Here is a 20,584-nt window from a genome sequence, read left to right as displayed (position 1 = left end):
CAGGACAACCGCGAGAACGATCATAAGTAACGATCATCGCTCCGTGTAATTGAGTGAACGATTTCAGGGCGTTCACCATAACGGCCGTTTGGATTATCGAACATTCCGGATTATTAAACAGTTTTAGAAAAGTAGATAAAAATAAGTAGAAAAAAACTGAAGCGTGAGCAGAGTCTGCGGCGGCCGCCTGGCATGGCGCTCACAGGGGCTTCCTCTCATATCGCGCTTCTCCGCCCAGTTCGCAGACTTTCTGGATAACCGGATTAAAGGAATTTCAGTGCACATAAAGGGAGACGAGATCCTATAAGAATATAGGTAGAGAGATATACGTATATCATCTCCAGTCAATCCAGAGCATCACAAAGCGGCAGGAATTAAAGATGGCTGCTGGCAGGAAGGCTGATAAGCAGGCGGCCGGGAGAGAAGACGCCGAGTCCGAGAGGCCTCGCAAATGTGCGGCTGCCAGCGAATAAATCAGCTCCTAACATATGGAGTATGAGATATACCTCCCAATTACATGGGAAGAGGGAGATTGCCATGAGTTATGTCACACATTAGAGAGCGGGGAGAGTACACAGGCTTTGCAGGCGGCCGGCTAATGAACCCGAAAGTCGACCAGCCTTTCCAAATTGCTCACCGCAGACTTCTGTGTTTTGCTTATTTTTATTAGGGGAGAAAAATGCTGAATCGCTAGAAGTTCCTCAAGAGGAAAAGCTGTTGTAGCAGCAGCAGCGCGAGAGGTGGAGGCGGCGAGGGAGGCTCTTCCCTAACCCCCGCACAATGCAAGACGCAGCCAGAGAGTACAGGCCCGGAGAGTGCGGCCCCAGGGCCAGACATCCAGAGACGCGGCCCCCGGGACCAGACACATCCAGAGGGTACAGCACCAGAGAGCGCGGCCCCAGGGCCAGACACATCTAGAGAGTACAGCCATGGAGAGTACGAGCCTGGAGACCACGGCCCCAGGGCCAGACATCCAGAGAGCGCGGCCCCGGAACCAGACACATCCAGAGGGTACAGCACCAGAGAGCGCAGCCCCAGGGCCAGATACATCAGAGTACAGCCATGGAGAGTACGGCCCCAGGGCCAGACACATCCAGAGGGTACAGCACCAGAGAGCGCGGCCCCAGGGCCAGACACATCCAGAGGGTACAGCACCAGAGAGCGCGGCCCCAGGGCCAGATAAATCAGAGTACAGCCATGGAGAGTACGGCCCCAGGGCCAGACACATCCAGAGGGTACAGCACCAGAGAGCGCGGCCCCAGGGCCAGACACATCCAGAGGGTATAGCACCAGAGAGCGCGGCCCCAGGGCCAGACACATCAGAGTACAGCCATGGAGAGTACGGCCCCAGGGCAAGACACATCCAGAGACGCGGCCCCGGGACCAGACACATTCAGAGGGTACAGCACCAGAGAGCGCGGCCCCAGGGCCAGACACATCTAGAGAGTACAGCCATGGAGAGTACGAGCCTGGAGACCACGGCCCCAGGGCCAGACATCCAGAGACGCGGCCCCCGGGACCAGACACATCCAGAGGGTACAGCACCAGAGAGCGCGGCCCCAGGGCCAGACACATCTAGAGAGTACAGCCATGGAGAGTACGAGCCTGGAGACCACGGCCCCAGGGCCAGACATCCAGAGAGCGCGGCCCCAGAACCAGACACATCCAGAGGGTACAGCACCAGAGAGCGCGGCCCCAGGGCCAGACACATCAGAGTACAGCCATGGAGAGTACGGCCCCAGGGCAAGACACATCCAGAGACGCGGCCCCGGGACCAGACACATTCAGAGGGTACAGCACCAGAGACGCGGCCCCGGGACCAGACACATCCAGAGGGTACAGCACCAGAGAGCACGGCCCCAGGGCCAGACACATCCAGAGACGCGGCCCCGGGACCAGACACATTCAGAGGGTATAGCACCAGAGAGCGCGGCCCCAGGGCCAGACACATCCAGAGGGTATAGCACCAGAGAGCGCGGCCCCAGGGCCAGACACATCAGAGAGTACAGCCAAGGAGAGTACGAGCCTGGAGAGCGCGGCCCCAGGGCCAGACACATCCAGAGAGCGCGGCCCCAGGGCCAGACACATCCAGAGAGCGCGGCCCCAGGGCCAGACACATCCAGAGAGTACAGCCATGGAGAGTACGAGCCTGGAGAGCACGGCCCCAGGGCCAGACACATCCAGAGAGCGCGGCCCCAGGGCCAGACACATCCAGAGCGCAGTCCAAGAGAGCCCAGGCCCGCCCCATCTGATGGAAGACGGTGCTGCACGAATAAGTTTCACCTATAGCCAATGGGACGGGACCCTGATCAGCACCCCACAGCTGACCCTGATCAGCACTGATAAGTTTTGATTATTGGGGATCGACGGGTTATTGAAATCCGGGGGTGCGGCTGCAGTACAGTGGGTGGGGTAGTAGGGGTCAGGGGTCACTCACCTTGTCCTTAGACACCTGGTGGGAGAATTGGCAGGAGCCATCAATCTTCTTACATGTTCCTCTGAGAAACCTACAAGGAAAATAAATCACAGCAACAAGTCAGAATGGAGGATGATGAGTACAGTGAACCGATCCAATGATCTATTATCAGGGTGATCAATAACAGAGCTGATCCTGATCACAGCCATATAATACAGCGTGATCAATAACACAGAGCTGATCCTGATCACAGCCGTATAATACAGCGTGATCAATAACACAGAGCTGATCCTGATCACAGCCATATAATACAGCGTGATCAATAACACCGAGCTGATCCTGATCACAGCCATATAATACAGGTTGATCAATAACACAGAGCTGATCCTGATCACAGCCATATAATACAGGGTGATCAATAACACAGAGCTGATCCTGATCACAGCCATATAATACAGGGTGACCATGGAGCAGGCTGTGGTGTGGCCCCTGGCACTCACCGGGTGCACACTGCCACCTTCTCCGGGTCGTGGATGTACGGGCACTTCTGGCCTCGGTTGCATTTCCCGAATCGGTTGTAGTACATGCAGTATTCCTTCTTCTCCTTCTTCTGCTGCGCCTGGCGGATAATGGCCAGACTGCGCTGGATGGCGCGGCTGCAGGGAGAAGTAACCATGAGCGGTGACCACAGGGCACGGCACAGAATATATCCGCGCACAGCAGAGATCCGCACGCAACACAACAGAGATCCGCACGCAACACAACAGAGATCCGCACGCAACACAACAGAGATCCGCACGCAACACAACAGAGATCCGCACGCAACACAACAGAGATCCGCACGCAACACAACAGAGATCCGCACGCAACACAACAGAGATCCGCACGCAACACAACAGAGATCCGCACGCAACACAACAGAGATCCGCACGCAGCACAGCAGAGATCCGCACGCAGCACAGCAGAGATCCGCACGCAGCACAGCAGAGATCCGCACGCAGCACAGCAGAGATCCGCACGCAGCACAGCAGAGATCCGCACGCAGCACAGCAGAGATCGAGTTTATTCTCTGTAAAATGTTTACACTGTCATTTCTTGCTGTCAGTGAATTGACGCTTTTTTAAGCCCTGGTTACACAGCTGCAGGCTTACAACAATGTTCAGTCTACTGATTCCCTTTGATCTCTTAGGATCTAGTCAGGATCCCCAGCCAGTTCTGGGCACAGGATAACATTAATACCACCGATAGCTGAATAACATGGATGATCGGGGTCACAGAATGTCTTGTGGGGTGCCCAGTATATAGTGGTCATTACCTACCAGAATTACCCAAGGACAGTGTACAGGATACTGGGGAAAGGGTCATGGGGGCCCAGGACACATTGATGTGTGTGTGTGTGTGTGTGTGTGTGTGTGTGTGTGTGTGTGTGTGTGTGTGTGCGTGCGTGCGTGCGTGCGTGCGTACGCGTGGGAGGGGGGCTTAGCTAAATATAAACTACGAACCACCATTCACTGACAGCAGCACAGTACAACGTATACAGGTACAGCACATAATACATACCTTGCGATATAGCGGCTCGGGGTGGCTGAGCGGCTAGGGTAGAAGGAGCCGGGACTGGTGCTGCCGCCGCTGAACTCCACTTTACCTGTAACAGAAGGCAGGGCAGGTATCAGACGTGTAACATGGGACATATCACAGACATATAAGGGATCACAGATACGTGGTAGATACAGCACAGGTAGATGGACTCATCACCTAAACCCTCTATTCCCTGACAATGGATTTGCTTGGTGCTCTGGATAGAACTGCTTCTGATAAAGTAACGCCTGGATGGATAAACCTTCATTCATTCCAGCCTGACACATCCTAAACAGAACATGTGTGTCTGGGGGACCGCCATGGGTCTCACAACCGCCCCACAAAAACTGAAAGGTGTCAAATCTGCAGCCATCCAGCTGATAGAAAACAAAAGTTTCCATCGTGTCTGGACAAACTTTGACTGTTGTTCAGGAATGATGGGAATTGTAATTTTGCAACAGCTGGAGGGCCAAATGTTTGACGCCTGCACTACAGACTGTTCACTGTGCATGTAGTGGTGGAATACTCTATGGAACAATCTGTGCATAGAAGCCATGATCGCTCACCTAATGCAGAGAGCAAGTAGGGATAACTAGACAGTGGGGTTAGGAGAGTGCCCATTACTGTCCCTCTAAACACTACTGTGGGTTCCACTGCAGCCAATCAGATCAGCCTTTTTCCCTTCTCCCACTAATTCTAACACCCAATTGGTGGACTATTATGTGATAAACTAAAAGTCCAGGAATCCTGGAAGCCCCAGATCAGCAGCTCTCAACAGTGTCTGATGTTTTGTAGGAATGAAACCAAAGTGAGGAGCAGACTGTAATCATAAGGCAAGCGGGACCCGTGGGAACAAGGATGACGGGGGCCCCAGAATATACAGACACCACACTATGCAGACAGAACACAGTGTAATCCTATGGCCCAAATACATATGCAAGCTATTGTTGGGACCCCCCCCCCTTTCCAGATATATGTACAGCTAGTTCATGTGTGTGGAATAGAAAATCTTTGATAAGCCGCTGCCAGACTCCTCTCCTCAGTTTATCTACCTGAGATAAAATGGGTTGTTCACCTAAAAATATTCAAATCAACTGGTGCCAGAAAGTATCAGAGATTTGTAATTTACTTCTATAAAAAAAAATCTCCAGTACTTATCAGCTGCTGTATGTCCTGCAGGAAGTGGTGTATTCTCTACAGTCTGACACAGTGCTCTCTGCTGCCATCTCTGTCCATGTCAGGAACTGTCCAGAGCAGCAGCAAATCCCCATAGAAAACCTCTCCTGCTCTAGACAGTTCCTGACACGGACAGAGGTGGCAGCATAGAGCACTGTGTCAGACTGGAGAGAATACACCACTTCCTGCAGGACATACAGCAGCTGATAAGTACTGGAAGACTTGAGTTTTACGAATAGAAGTAAATTACAAATGTCTGGCACTTGAAAATTGTTGAACAAACCCTTTTAATAGGTGCAGGTAGCTGAACTTCAACATACCAGAACCCTCTTTTTCCTGACTTCATCTGTAAGGGGGGGGGGGGGTATCAAACCCTCCAGCTGTTGCGAAACTACAATTCCCATTGTGTCTTGACGGCATCTGGCAGTAGTTGGTAGTTCTGCATTACAGACCCAGCAGATACGGAGTGGGTTAAAAAGCTAAAATTCTAAAAAGGCGTCGCGGACGGGGGACGGCAGAGAACATGATGGAAGTTCTGTACGATCCGTGTAAACGCAACAAGCGTGCATCTCGCCAGGTGGTGGGAGTGTGTCGCAGTCACTCATCTGCCAGGCTGGCGTCTCGTGGAGTGAGTGAGTCACTTTTGATTGTATGTCCGAGGCGTCTCGTCTGGTAGGAGCTGTCACTATCCGGCTGAGGATGAAGACGCCCCATCTGTTGTGGTGCTGAGGAAGAGGATGGCGTGCGAGGAACAGGGGAGACAACGTCACCTGCCTGCCTGTCACATAATGTCACCGGCTACAGCAGAGTGCTCTGCCGTACAGACATCTGTGCCGAGGAGAGCTGACCGCGACCGGAGACAGTCACCTGAACCCGACTATGAGACATAAATAATACCGCCAGAGAAACACCTGAGAACCAGGAGACAGATATCACTGCCAGGAGGAGACACCAACTACTACACCACTAATATCACAAGCTACATGGGCTCTATATTATGTTATAGCAGTTATATTCCGGTATATAGGAGCAGTATTATAGTAGTTATATTCCTGTATATAGGGGGCAGTAATATAGTAGTTATATTCCTGTATATAGGAGCAGTATTATAGTAGTTATATTCCTGTATATAGGGGCAGTATTATAGTAGTATATTCCTGTATATAAGAGCAGTATTATAGTAGTTATATTCCTGTATATAGGGGCAGTATTATAGTAGTTATATACCTGTATATAGGAGCAGTATTATAGTAGTTATATTCCTGTATATAGGAGCAGTATTATGGCAGTTATATTCCTGTATATAGGAGCAGTATTATAGTAGTTATATTCCTGTATATAGGGGGGCAGTATTATAGTAGTTATATTCCTGTATATAGGAGGGCAGTATTATGGCAGTTATATTCCTGTATATAGGAGCAGTATTATAGTAGTTATATTCTTGTATATAGGAGCAGTATTACAGTAGTTATATCATTGTATACAGGAGCAGTATTATAGTAGTTATATTCCTGTATATAGGAGGCAGTATTATAGTAGTTATATCCCTGTATATAGGAGCAGTGTTACAGTAGTTATATTCTTGTATATAGGAGCAGTATTATAGTAGTTATATTCTTGTATATAGGAGCAGTATTATAGTAGTTAAATTTTTGTATATAGGGAGCAGTATTATAGTAGTTATATTCCTGTATATAGGGGGCAGTATTATAGTAGTTATATTCTTGTATATAGGGTGCAGTAATATAGTAGTTATAGTCCTGTATATAGGAGCAGTATTACAGTAGTTATATTCTTGTATATAGGAGCAGTATTATAGTAGTTATATTCCTGTATATAGGAGCAGTATTATAGTAGTTATATTATTGTATATAGGAGCAGTTTTATAGTAGTTATATCCCTGTATATAGGGGCAGTATTATAGTAGTTATATTCCTGTATATAGGGGCAGTATTATAGCAGTTATATTCCTGTATATAGGAGCAGTATTATAGTAGTTATATTCCTCTATATAGGAGCAGTATTATAGTAGTTATATTCCTGTATATAGGGGGCAGTATTATAGTAGTTATATTTCTGTATATAGGAGCAGTATTATAGTAGTTATATTCTTGTATATAGGGAGCAGTATTATAGTAGTTATATTCCTGTATGTAGGGAGCAGTATTATAGTAGTTATATTCCTGTATGTAGGAGCAGTATTATAGTAGTTATATTCCTGTATATAGGAGCAGTATTATAGTAGTTATATTCCTGTATGTAGGGAGCAGTATTATAGTAGTTATATTCCTGTATATAGGAGCAGTATTATAGTAGTAATATTCTTGTATATAGGGAGCAGTATTATAGTAGTTATATTCCTGTATGTAGGGAGCAGTATTATAGTAGTTATATTCCTGTATGTAGGGAGCAGTATTATAGTAGTTATATTCTTGTATATAGGGAGCAGTATTATAGTAGTTATATTCCTGTATGTAGGGAGCAGTATTATAGTAGTTATATTCCTGTATGTAGGGGGCAGTATTATAGTAGTTATATTCCTGTATATAGGAGCAGTATTATAGTAGTTATATTCCTGTATGTAGGGAGCAGTATTATAGTAGTTATATTCCTGTATATAGGAGCAGTATTATAGTAGTTATATTCCTGTATATAGGAGCAGTATTATAGTAGTTATATTCCTGTACATAGGGGGCAGTATTATAGTAGTTATATCCATGTATATAGGAGCAGTATTATAGTAGTTATATTCCTGTATATAGGAGCAGTATTATAGTAGTTATATTTTTGTATATAGGGAGCAGTATTATAGTAGTTATATTCCTGTATATAGGAGCAGTATTATAGTAGTTATATTCCTGTACATAGGGGGCAGTATTATAGTAGTTATATCCATGTATATAGGAGCAGTATTATAGTAGTTATATTCCTGTATATAGGAGCAGTATTATAGTAGTTATATTCTTGTATATAGGGAGCAGTATTATAGTAGTTATATTCCTGTATATAGGAGCAGTATTATAGTAGTTATATTCCTGTATATGGGGGGCAGTATTATAGTAGTTATATTCTTGTATATAGGGTGCAGTAATATAGTAGTTATAGTCCTGTATATAGGAGCAGTATTACAGTAGTTATATTCCTGTATATAGAACATGTATTATAGTAGTTATATCCCTGTATATAGGAGCAGTATTATAGTAGTTATGCGCTTCAGGGAAGAAACAGAGTGCTGCACATCACACCTATGGCTGATACTAGTGCCCCTAGGCTAAATAAAAAACACATCAGAATTTTGTGTATGAATTGATCAAGCCATACTGCCCCATGTACCTCGTGCCGGTATCTGATACACATGGGTCCCTACACTAAGTCCACACCGTGCCAGTCAGTGGCCACCAACCCCGCAGGCGTGCACAGCCATAATAAGCAGGATATGCCTGTGCTCACATGTCTGGACCCTATGTCTTCCCCATTCTGTGAGAGCAGCAATGGTAAGTGTAATACCATATCCATACTTGTGTCGTTTTGGGGCAGCCTTCCCCGCCGGTGGTGCTGGCTGGGTTTTGGTGGGGCTTTTTGGGTCTGGTCCTGTGACATTGGGGTTGCAGGGCCGTTCCATGGCCTCCTTTCCCTGCACGTGCACGCTTTGCGGGGTTGGCGGTCGCTGACCGACACGGTGTGGAGTTAGCGTAGGGACCCGTGTGGACCAGAGGACCTGCGCGGTGGTACACGGGGCAATATGGCTTGATCAATTCATATACAGACACTTTGGTGTTGATTTTTAATATAGGCCTAGCGGCATTAGTATCAGCCATAGATGGGATGTGCAGCGGTTCCATTCTCTCCAGTTCGTGTATTATAGTAGTTATATTCCTGTATATAGGAGCAGTATTATAGTAGTTATATTCTTGTATATAGGGAGCAGTATTATAGTAGTTATATTCCTGTATATAGGGAGCAGTATTATAGTAGTTATATTCCTGTATATAGGGAGCAGTATTATAGTAGTTATATTCCTGTATATAGGAGCAGTATTATAGTAGTTATATTCCTGTATATAGGGGGCAGTATTATAGTAGTTATATTCCTGTATATAGGAGCAGTATTATAGTAGTTATATTCCTGTATATAGGGGGGCAGTATTATAGTAGTTATATTCCTGTATATAGGAGGGCAGTATTATGGCAGTTATATTCCTGTATATAGGAGCAGTATTATAGTAGTTATATTCTTGTATATAGGAGCAGTATTACAGTAGTTATATCATTGTATACAGGAGCAGTATTATAGTAGTTATATTCCTGTATATAGGAGGCAGTATTATAGTAGTTATATCCATGTATATAGGAACAGTATTATAGTAGTTATATTCCAGTATATAGGGGGCAGTATTATAGTAGTTATATTCCTGTACATAGGAGCAGTATTATAGTAGTTATATTCTTGTATATAGAGGGAAGTGTTATAGTAGTTATATTCCTGTATATAGGAGCAGTATTATAGTAGTTATATACCTGTATATAGGAGCAGTATTATAGTAGTTATATCCATGTATATAGGAGCAGTATTATAGTAGTATATTCCTGTATATAGGGAGCAGTATTATAGTAGTTATATTCCTGTATATAGGAGCAGTATTATAGTAGTTATATTCCTGTATATAGGAGCAGTATTATAGTAGTTATATTCCTGTATATAGGAGCAGTATTATAGTAGTTATATTCTTGTATATAGGGGGGCAGTATTATAGTAGTTATATTTTTGTATATAGGGGGCAGTATTACAGTAGTTATATTCCTGTATATAGAGGGCAGTATTACAGTAGTATTACTAATAATGATGATAATGTAGAACAAAGACCACAGGGCACTCAACGAACCTGCAGGTTTGAGGCTTTTTATTCAGGATTGCACATCAGAGAGGGAGGACAGGTGGTCTCGCAGGTGTGTACACCCTTGGGACAGCAGTTTCACGCCCACTGGTGCTTCTTTCTGCCGAGGAGTCAGAGTCCTTGGCAAGAGGAAGCGCCAGTGGGCGTGAAACGGTTGTCCCCAGGGTGTACGCACCTGCGAGACCACCTGTCCTCCCTCTCTGACGTGCAATCCTGAATAAAAAGCCTCAAACCTGCAGATTTGGTGAGCGCCCTGTGGTCTTTGTTCTACATTATTACTGTTTGATTTGTTCACTATTGCCGGGAGCTCCTCCAGTATCGGCATTCTGGCTGCATACTCCATCACACCTCAAGTGCTTTATTACGACAGTGACAACTACGCCCTCTCTGGACACAACATTACAGGAGTATTACCTCTGCACTGTGTATGAGCATTATTTCCTCCATGTAAAGATGGTGGTCACCTGTCATCAGTCTGCAGTGGTGTATTATGTGGGTTGCTATGTTACTCACCAGTCCTTGGGGTGTTCTTGCTGCCACTGCCGGGGCTCCAGGTTTTGGAGAGTTTATTAGCAGAGACCCTGTACATGACGCCTCCAATCACGCACAGCCCGCGGCTCCTCCACCGTTGCTGATTCTGCTTTAACCGCAGCCGGCTTAAGAGCAGAAGCCTGAGGAGACAGAAACAATCATAGAAATAACACAAGATGTAAGAGAACCTGTTCATCCTGAGCTTCCTGGTGCAGAATGATAGAAGTGCAGTAATTGCTGACACTTTACGGATAGTAGAGTAGGTAATATGTACATCTGTATAATGCAGAATTAGGTGTAGATCAGGGTGTGTGGAAAGCTGGGTGACCATCACTTTACATGCGGTGACATCAGATGAGACTGTAGACGGAGCTGCTTCATTCCTAGCACAGCATTGCTTCGTCACTATAGCGTCGGGGGCTGCCCTGTGTATTACTGAAGCCTGACTGGGAAATGAGAAGTGAAGGTAGGAATTAATGGTGTGATGGCCGAGGCCAAGGACCCGGGGGACACGTGCCCTCTGCGCACTTGTCTTGTCATTGGCGCTGCACTCTCTCTCCCTCTTTCGTGCGACCGCTGCTACTGCTCGCGCAGGAGAATTTCATTACGGCCGGAGAATAGGAAGGGTATTAAACGGCGGTAATGAGGGAGTCAGACAGGAGCGCGGCCCCCGGTAATAGGAGGCATGAACCGGCCTTTCAAACTCATTTCTGAATCCATTTGATATACGGCAGCAAATTATCCGTCTCGTTGGCGTGAAAGCCCCCAGCCAATTTACCACAATGGAGGAATTTATCGCCATAACCTTGACTGCGGCGGACACTGATCTCTATTGTGGGAACGTTAACTAACACCGAGGGGAGAATGGAGGCCGCCAGCCATGAGACGGTGCAGGAGCGCCCAGGGGCAGGGTTATACGGGGGGAGGACTCCTTTACATTGTAGACAGAACAGAAGTCAGGACCGTGGCGGTCAGGAAAAGCGAACAGCGCTTACATAGAGCGCTGTGGCTGCCATCTCAGCTTATATATATAACTCCCATCATGCCCTGCACAGCTCTATAGGAAGGTTCACCCAGCAGTACTCTGGGAGAGCTGGGTGATATTGTATGGAATCACAGGCCACTCAGGAGTCTGTGAAAGCTGTGTGATCATCTATGGGATTACAGGCCACTCAGGACTCTGGGAAAGCTGAATATGTCTGCTGTCAGGCTCCAAGCTCAGGATTCTGGAAAAGCTGAGGATTCTGGAAAAGCTGAGGGATCATCTATAGGAGCACATGCTACTCAGGACTTTGGGAAAACTGAGGGATCATCTATGGGATCACAGGCCACTTAGGACCCTGGAAAAGCCAAGTGATAATGGGAAGCAGGCCACTCCGGACTCTGGGAAAGTTGAATATGTCTGCTGTTATAGATATCAGGCTCCATGCTTAAGACTCTGGGAAAGCTGAGTGATCATCTATGGTACTACAGGCCATTCAGGACTCTGGGAAAGCTGGGTGATCAGCTATGGGACTACAGGCCACTCAGGAGTCTGGGAAAGCAGAGTGATAATGGGAAGCAGACCCAGCTTTCCCAGGTTCCTGACTATAGATACAGGGTTCAGGTTGGCTATGTAGCTATAGACGCCAGGATCCAAATTCAGGTAAATAATGAACATATAGAGGTTATTCAGGAAACTGGGAAACATGTGTGAGCTATGGGATCACGCCCAAGTTTATCTAACTCCGGCATTCAGGGCTATTGGAAAGCTGAATATCCATGTAAGAATGTGTGTGAGGGTCCCAGTTCAGGTCATTAGGGTAGATATTTGCTGTTCGGGAATCTAGGAAAGCTGAGTGATAGTTTGGATGACAGGATGGTCACTCAGCTTTGCTAGATTCCTCACAGCCATCCAATCTTCCTATAATCCTCACTACCAGTTCTAGGCAGAGGTGGCTGTCAGAAACCTGAGAAAGTTGGGTGACCTAAAGTCCCATCTATATAGGTTATGTCCTCACTTTCCTATGTTCTTGAGTAATTAGCATGTTCCTTATTGATCCAAGCCTGAACTCTGACCTGTAATGTTACATATTCAGCTTACCTACAGCCCTGAATGGTAGATATAAGGCTATATAGATGATCACCCAGCTTTCCTAGGATCCTGAAGAGCTTAGGGGTTTCTTACTGACCTGAGCTTGGACCCTGACATCATTAAGTACATCGCTAACCTGCACTCACAGAGAACTGAATGCTGTAACTATGGTCAGGAACTTGGGAAAGCTGGGTCTGCTTCCCATAGTCTCGGATTATTACTCAGCTTTCCTACCCTGACCTGTATTGTAACATTCAGCTTTCCTACAGCCCTGAATGCCAGATTTAGATAACATAACCCTAAACCATAGATTGTCATGTAAATCTGGCATTCAGGGCTGTAGGAAAGCTGAATATGTAACATTACAGGTCAGGGTTCAGGCTTCGATCAATAAGGAACATGCTAGTTACTCAGGAATATAAAGAAGTGAGGCCATAACCTATACAGATGGGACTTCAGGTCACCCAACTTTCTTAGGCAATTGCCATCTCTACCTAGAACTGGTAGTGAGGATTATAGGAAGGTTGAATGGCCGTGAGGAATCTAGGAAAGCTGGGTGACAACCAAAATTACAAGTCACCAAGTTTTCCTAGACTACAGAACAGCAGATATGTAACCATGTCAAGGCGCAGACAACTACTACTACCATAGAGGTACCCCGACGCTCCTGCTCTGCTCTACAACCATACACCCCACTCACACCTGCAGGACAGCTCCTACAGTGCATCACTCAACTCCGGCAGACAAATGGTTAACCCAGTGACACCGCTGACTCCTGGTGTCCCCATATACACGGCCGTACGTTGGGCCATGCGTCATTAACTTTAAATTATACTAAAACCGTCAGAAGAAAATGCATCACAGGCGCCGGGAAACGCTGGCAGACCGAGCCGCTCCGACTGTCGCTTCCGCTATACTCCCATACACTCCTTATATCCAGATATTCCCTATATACTCCCATACACTCCTTATATCCGGATATTTCCTATATACTCCCATACACTCCTTATATCCAGATATTCCCTATATACTCCCATACACTCCTTATATCCGGATATTCCCTATATACTCCCATACACTCCTTATATCCGGATATTTCCTATATACTCCCATACACTCCTTATATCCGGATATTTCCTCTATACTCCCATACACTTCTCTGATCTCCGGATATTTCCCCAATACTTCCAGATGGTCAGAGTTGCGTTTCGTTCCGGTTTGGGACGTGTAACCTTTCCCGGGTGAGGAGGGATTCACAGTAATGGACTTCATGTGTCTCAGAAATAAGTGGCGGAGAGAGAGGTGGATGAGGAGTGCGGGGGGGGGAGAATAGGATCGGGCACTGTGCCATGGATATAGGCTGGCAGCATTATCTGGACGCGGTGCCGCACCCTCCAGCCTGTGTGTGCCAGAGCCCTGTGTGTGTCCGCCATGTCTCTCTATCTATCTCCAAATAACACGGTGCAGCATACAGAAGATACCGGAGCAACATTGCTCCGGTATCTTCTGTATGCTGCACCGTGTGATTTGTTTAGATTGATACACTTTTTGATCACATGGAATAAATTCACATTTTTATTGTCATCTATGAGCGCTGTGGATTATCCTCTGCATAGTTACCCGAGTCTTTGGTCAAGGCAAGATCCGCTGGCACCAGCGTCATCAAGGAGTGCTGCTGAATTATCCTTAGACTATCTATCTATCGCTCCCTATATACCCCCCCCCACACACACACACAATATGACCTGTGCAGCATTTTTTTCTACTGAATTTACTGTTAATAGAATAAAAAAATTACACAAGGGGAGAAAGAATAAGCCCCTCCCCCTCCTGCTGCTGCTATCCTCTGTGCTGCTGTGTGACCTTATGCAGGGGCGGTCTTGGCATTTCTGGGGCCCCAAGCGAAGTTATGTCTGGGGCTCCCCCCCTGGACACGCGTTACAAAACAATAGACCGCTGTGTGTTGCCCCCGGTAGTATATACCCTTGTGCGCTACCGCCAGTAATATATACTCCTTGTGTGCTGCCCCCAATAGTATATACCCCTTGTTTGCTTCCCCCAGTAGTATATAGACCCCTGTGTGTTCCCCCAGTTATATATAGCCCCCCGTGTGCTCCCCCCAGAAGTATATAGATCTCCTGTGTGCTGGCCCAGTTGTATATAGACCCCGTGTGCTGCCCCCAGTTGTATATACCCCTGTGTGCTCCAACACTAGTATATAGGCCCCCTGTGTGCTCCCTCAGGGGTATTTAATCCCCCTGTGTGGTTCCACCAGTATTATATAGACCCCTTGTGTGCTGCCCCAGTTGTATACAGACCCCTGTGTGCTCCCCCAGTTATATATAGACCACCTGTGTGCCTCACAAGTAGTATATAGACCCCCTGTATGTTCCCCCAGTAGTATATAGACCCCCTGTGTGCCCCACCAGTAGTATATAAACCCCTGTGTGCTCCCCCAGTAGTATATATCCCCCGTGTGCTCTCCCACTTGGATATAGACCTCCTGTGTGCTCTCCAAGTTGTATATAGACCAAATTCTGCTGCCCCAAGTAGTATATAGACCCCTGTGTGCTGCCCCCAGTAGTATATAGACCCCTCTGTGAAGCTCCAGTAGTCTATAGCCCCCCTGTGTGCTCCCCCTGTTATATAGCCCCCCTGTGTGCTCCCCCCAGTTATATAGACCCCCGATGTGCGCTCCCCAGTTAAACAGACCCCTGTGTGCTCCCCCTCCCATATAGTATATAACACAATAAAACAAACACTTATACTCACCTGGGTCCAGGCGTCTCCTCTTCTCTTCACTCTTGTGGCCGCAGGAAGGGTTTTCCCTGCGATCACAAGAGGCCGCGCTCCCCTTGTCCTGGCGCCTATGCTCCAGTGATGTCACAGCGCCGGCACCACAAGGACAAAGCTGCCACTTGTGACCGCAGGGAAAACCCTTCCTGCGGCCACAAGAGTGACTGACAGGAAGGGAGCCAATGTCTCCCGCCCTGTCAGTGCTGCTGCATGTAACTATGAGCGCTCATTACGAGTGCTCATAGTTACAGTTCAGATTGCAGCAGAGAGCGGGGCAGCGGCCCTGTCCAGCGGTCTTGAGCACAAGAGCGGGGCATGGGGGCCCCCCTGGATGTTGGGAGCCCCAAGCGATCGCTTGGGGTGCTTGGTGCCAAAGACCGCCACTGACCTTATACAGTGAGTATGGAGCCGGGCTGGGGTAATGTGGCGGTACTGTCAGAGTGATCACACCTCATTATATCACAGTGATGTCACACAGGGGGCGGGGCTGTGACTACCTCATATCACAATGTTGTCACACAGGAGGCGGGGCTGTCATTACACCACATATTGGTAATGTCACACAGGGGGCGGGGCTAAGAATACCTCTCTGTACACATGATATACAGGGGGAGGGGCTGTGACTACCTCTATACACATGATATACAGGGGCGGGGTTGTGACTACCTCTCTATACACAGGATAGACAAGGGGCGGAGCTGTGACTACCTCTCTATACACAGGATAGACAAGGGGCGGAGCTGTGACTACCTCGCTATACACATGATATACAGGGACGGAGCTGTGACTACCTCTCTACACAGGATATACAGGGGGCGGGGCTGTGACTACCTCTATACACAGGATAGACAAGGGGTGGAGCTGTGACTACCTCGCTATACACATGATATACAGGGGGCGGGGCTGTGACTACCTCTCTGTACACATGATATACAGGGGGCGGGGCTGTGACTACCTCTCTATACACATGATATACAGGGGGCGGGGCTGTGACTACCTCTATACACATGATATACAGGGGGCGGGGCTGTGATTACCTCTCTATACACATGATATACAAGGGCAGGCAGTGACTACCTCTCTATACACATGATATACAGGGGGCGGGGATGTGACTACCTCTTTATACACAGGATATACAGGGGCCGGGCAGTGACTACCTCTCTATAACACAGGATATATAGGTGGGTATTAGCAGTAATAGATAAACAGATAATCCTGTAGTATAAGGTGTGAGGATCATTATAGATCAGTGATGTCATCCAGTGGGCTGGGCGGTGACTACCTCTCTATACACATGATATACAGGGGGCGGGGCTATGACTACCTCTATACACATGGTACACAGTAACAGATGAATAGCCCTCCATATGTCCAGGCTACGGGTCTCCAGCGCTGGCGGTATTACACGTACATTAGGAGCGGCACTATATAATGACATATCGATGGTCATTCGGGTTCTTGCAATAAATATTGATTGCACTCAGAGATTTCAATTTAAGAAGATATAAAATATTAGAGGACGAGCACCCGACGTGGTCCACCCCCTCCTCCTATGTCACTGTGCGACGCTGAATCCAGTCCCCCCCCTCCCCTATCACCAGTATCAGTATGTTCTCTGCACATAGACAGAGGGATCCAATACTGTGCCAGGGTTCAGCACCACGGCCAGCTGCCACCATTCCCTTCACCTCTGTCTCTCCCATACAATAGGGGGTTAAATGGGCCCTGCATCCATCCTGTGAACAGTCCCCTCCATGGGTTAATTTCACATGGGCTGACTGACACGCTCCAGCGGGCACCATCCTGTATTCCCTAAGTGGCAAAGAGTGGCAGCTCCGAGGAGATACAGAGCTCATCATATGGGACAAGTGGTCCCCGGGGAGCGGCAGCACACCGACACACGAGGAGATTCATCCGGAGGAGGGTGTCAGGGGGCGGCCAGCTGGAGGGGAACGGGCACATCTGCCAGCGGAGGGGCCTCTCTGCTGGGATTAGACATGTATCCAAAGAGAAAGAGAGGACACAGCTGCAGAGACCCCAAGTGTTATAGAGGAACAAGGGGGAGACATGTACAAGGGGTCACTGATCCCTTACAGCAAATCCAGGCACATCCATAATGCTGCAAATATAACTACTACAATACTGCTCCTATATACAAGAATATAACTACTATAATACTGCTCCTATATACAAGAATATAACTACTATAATACTGCTCCTATATACAAGAATATAACTACTATAATACTGCTCCTATATACAGGAATATAACTACTATAATACTGCTCCTATATACAGGAATATAACTACTATAATACTGCTCCTATATACAGGAATATAACTACTACAATACTGCTCCGATATACAGGAATATAACCACTATAATACTGCCCTATATACAAGAATATAACTACTATAATACTGCTCCTATATACAGGAATATAACTACTATAATACTGCTCCTATATACAGGAATATAACTACTATAATACTGCCCCCTATATACAGGGATATAACTACTATAATACTGCCTCCTATATACAGGGATATAACTACTATAATACTGCCCCCCTATATACAGGAATATACCTACTATAATACTGTTCCTATATACAGGGATATAACTACTATAATACTGCTCCTATATACAGGGATATAACTACTATAATACTGCTCCCTATATACAGGAATATAACTACTATAATACTGCTCCTATATACAGGGATATAACTACTATAATACTGCCCCGTATATACAGGAATATAACTACTATAATACTGCCCCTATATACAGGAATATAACTACTATAATACTGCCCCTATATACAGGGATATAACTACTATAATACTGCCCCTATATACAGGGATATAACTACTATAATACTGCTCCTATATACAGGGATATAACTACTATAATACTGCTCCTATATACAGGAAAATAACTACTATAATACTGCCCCCCTATATACAGGGATATAACTACTATAATACTGCTCCTATATACAGGGATATAACTACTATAATACTGCCCCTATATACAGGAATATAACTACTATAATACTGCTCCTATATACAGGAATATAACTACTATAATACTGCTCCTATATACAGGAATATACTACTATAATACTGCTCCTATATACAGGGATATAACTACTATAATACTGCTCCTATATACAGGGATATAACTACTATAATACTGCTCCTATATACAAGAATATACTACTATAATACTGCTCCTATATACAGGAATATAACTACTATAATACTGCTCCTATATACAAGAATATAACTACTATAATACTGCTCCTATATACAGGAATATACTACTATAATACTGCCCCCTATATACAGGGATATAACTACTATAATACTGCTCCTATATACAGGAATATAACTACTATAATACTGCCCCCTATATACAGGAATATAACTACTATAATACTGCTCCTATATACAGGAATATAACTTCTATAATACTGCTCCTATATATAGGAATATAACTACTATAATACTGCTCCTATATACAGGAATATAACTACTATAATACTGCTCCTATATACAGGAATATAACTACTATAATACTGCCCCTATATACAGGGATATAACTACTATAATGCTGCCTCCAGTGTACAGGAATATTAGTAGTATATTACTGCCCCTGTATATGTCGGGCTGTGGTGGTATACAGTGTAGGACACATAGGCTGCAGTAGTACTAATAATAATGTTCGTAATTGCTGTTGGATTGAGGACACGTCTTGAGGACAGCGACGTCTGGTGTAATGCGGAGTCCTATCAGGTGTCAGCACATGAATTGATACCCGTATAGAGTAAACAAGGAGGACGGAGGGATGTGACAGGGGATGGCGGCAGGTGTACTGGTGTGCGCCCATCAGTGTGTCAGCATTCCGGCAGGCTTCGTGCCTGGCACACAAAGACGCGTTCCTGTGTCCGGCTATTAGGGAACTCAATTAATAAAAGGAGGTGGCGGTGAAGTCCTGCCGGGCGTAGCACACATAGCTGGCGCTCAATACTGACATCTCACTTACATCCTGAAGGACAATAAGGACTCGCCGTCCAGACAAGTGCCACACGTGGAGAGGACGAGGACATCGCCTTCTAATACCCCGGAGATGAGTGACGAGCAAAGTGAAGACATCGGGACTGATAGTAACAGCGTCCTGGATCACACCGTTATAACAAGGGTGAAGACCACAAAGGGAATCCAGCTGGACCTGACAGACCGACCAGTAGAGGTCCAAATGGTAGTGTGAACACATCTGATCCCATGCTCTAGTTACACTCCAATCTGCATCAACACTGCAGCCACTTTCTGTGATCCAACAGTCTATGGAAGGAGACTCTCTATATTGGGTTAGTATACAGTATGTGGAGACATAAGAGCAGTAGTCTCTAACCTGCAGCTCTCACCATGGAGGAAGAGGTGGAGAAGTCTCAGGGAAAGAGGCCGAGGAGCCCGGGAGGAGGTACCAAGAAGCCCAGAGGGAGGGTCTGTACACCCTAGAGAAAGAGACCGAGGAGCCCAGAGGGAGGGTCTGTGCAACCTAGAGAAAGAGACAGAGGAGCCTGGTGGGAGAGTCTGTACACCCTAGAGAAAGAGACAGAGGAGCCCAGAGGGAGGGTCTGTGCACCCTAGAGAAAGAGACCTAGGAGCCCAGAGGGAGGGTCTGTACACCCTAGAGAAAGAGACAGAGGAGCCCAGAGGGAGGGTCTGTGCACCCTAGAGAAAGAGACCGAGGAGCCTGGTGGGAGGGTCTGTACACCCTAGAGAAAGAGACCGAGGAGCCCAGAGGGAGGGTCTGTGCAACCTAGAGAAAGAGACAGAGGAGCCTGGTGGGAGAGTCTGTACACCCTAGAGAAAGAGACAGAGGAGCCCAGAGGGAGGGTCTGTACACCCTAGAGAAAGACAGAGGAGCCCGGTGGGAGGGTCTGTATAACCTAGAGAAAGAGACCGAGGAGCCCAGAGGGAGGGTCTGTACACCCTAGAGAAAGAGACCGAGGAGCCCAGAGGGAGGGTCTGTGCACCCTAGAGAAAGAGACCGAGGAGCCCAGAGGGAGGGTCTGTACACCCTAGAGAAAGAGACTGAGGAGCCC

General features: G+C 46.7%; 1 protein-coding gene across 1 annotated transcript in view; it reads right to left on the bottom strand.

Moving 5' to 3' along the window:
• ZC3H3 (zinc finger CCCH-type containing 3) overlaps positions 1–20,584 on the bottom strand; it is an 87,962-nt gene that overhangs the window by 25,974 nt on the left and 41,404 nt on the right. The window contains exons 5-8 of the mRNA XM_069956998.1: positions 10,578–10,735; positions 3,977–4,061; positions 2,917–3,072; positions 2,438–2,507 (exon numbers count right to left, since the gene is read on the bottom strand). Of these exons, the coding sequence (XP_069813099.1) occupies positions 2,438–2,507; positions 2,917–3,072; positions 3,977–4,061; positions 10,578–10,735 (469 nt within the window). The remainder of the gene's footprint in view (positions 1–2,437; positions 2,508–2,916; positions 3,073–3,976; positions 4,062–10,577; positions 10,736–20,584) is intronic.

Source organism: Dendropsophus ebraccatus, chromosome 2, assembly GCF_027789765.1.
Source record: "Dendropsophus ebraccatus isolate aDenEbr1 chromosome 2, aDenEbr1.pat, whole genome shotgun sequence".
Classification (NCBI taxonomy): Eukaryota; Metazoa; Chordata; class Amphibia; order Anura; family Hylidae; genus Dendropsophus; species Dendropsophus ebraccatus.
The sequence above is the reverse complement of the archived record's forward strand: the minus strand, read 5'-3'. Positions and strand labels throughout refer to the sequence as shown.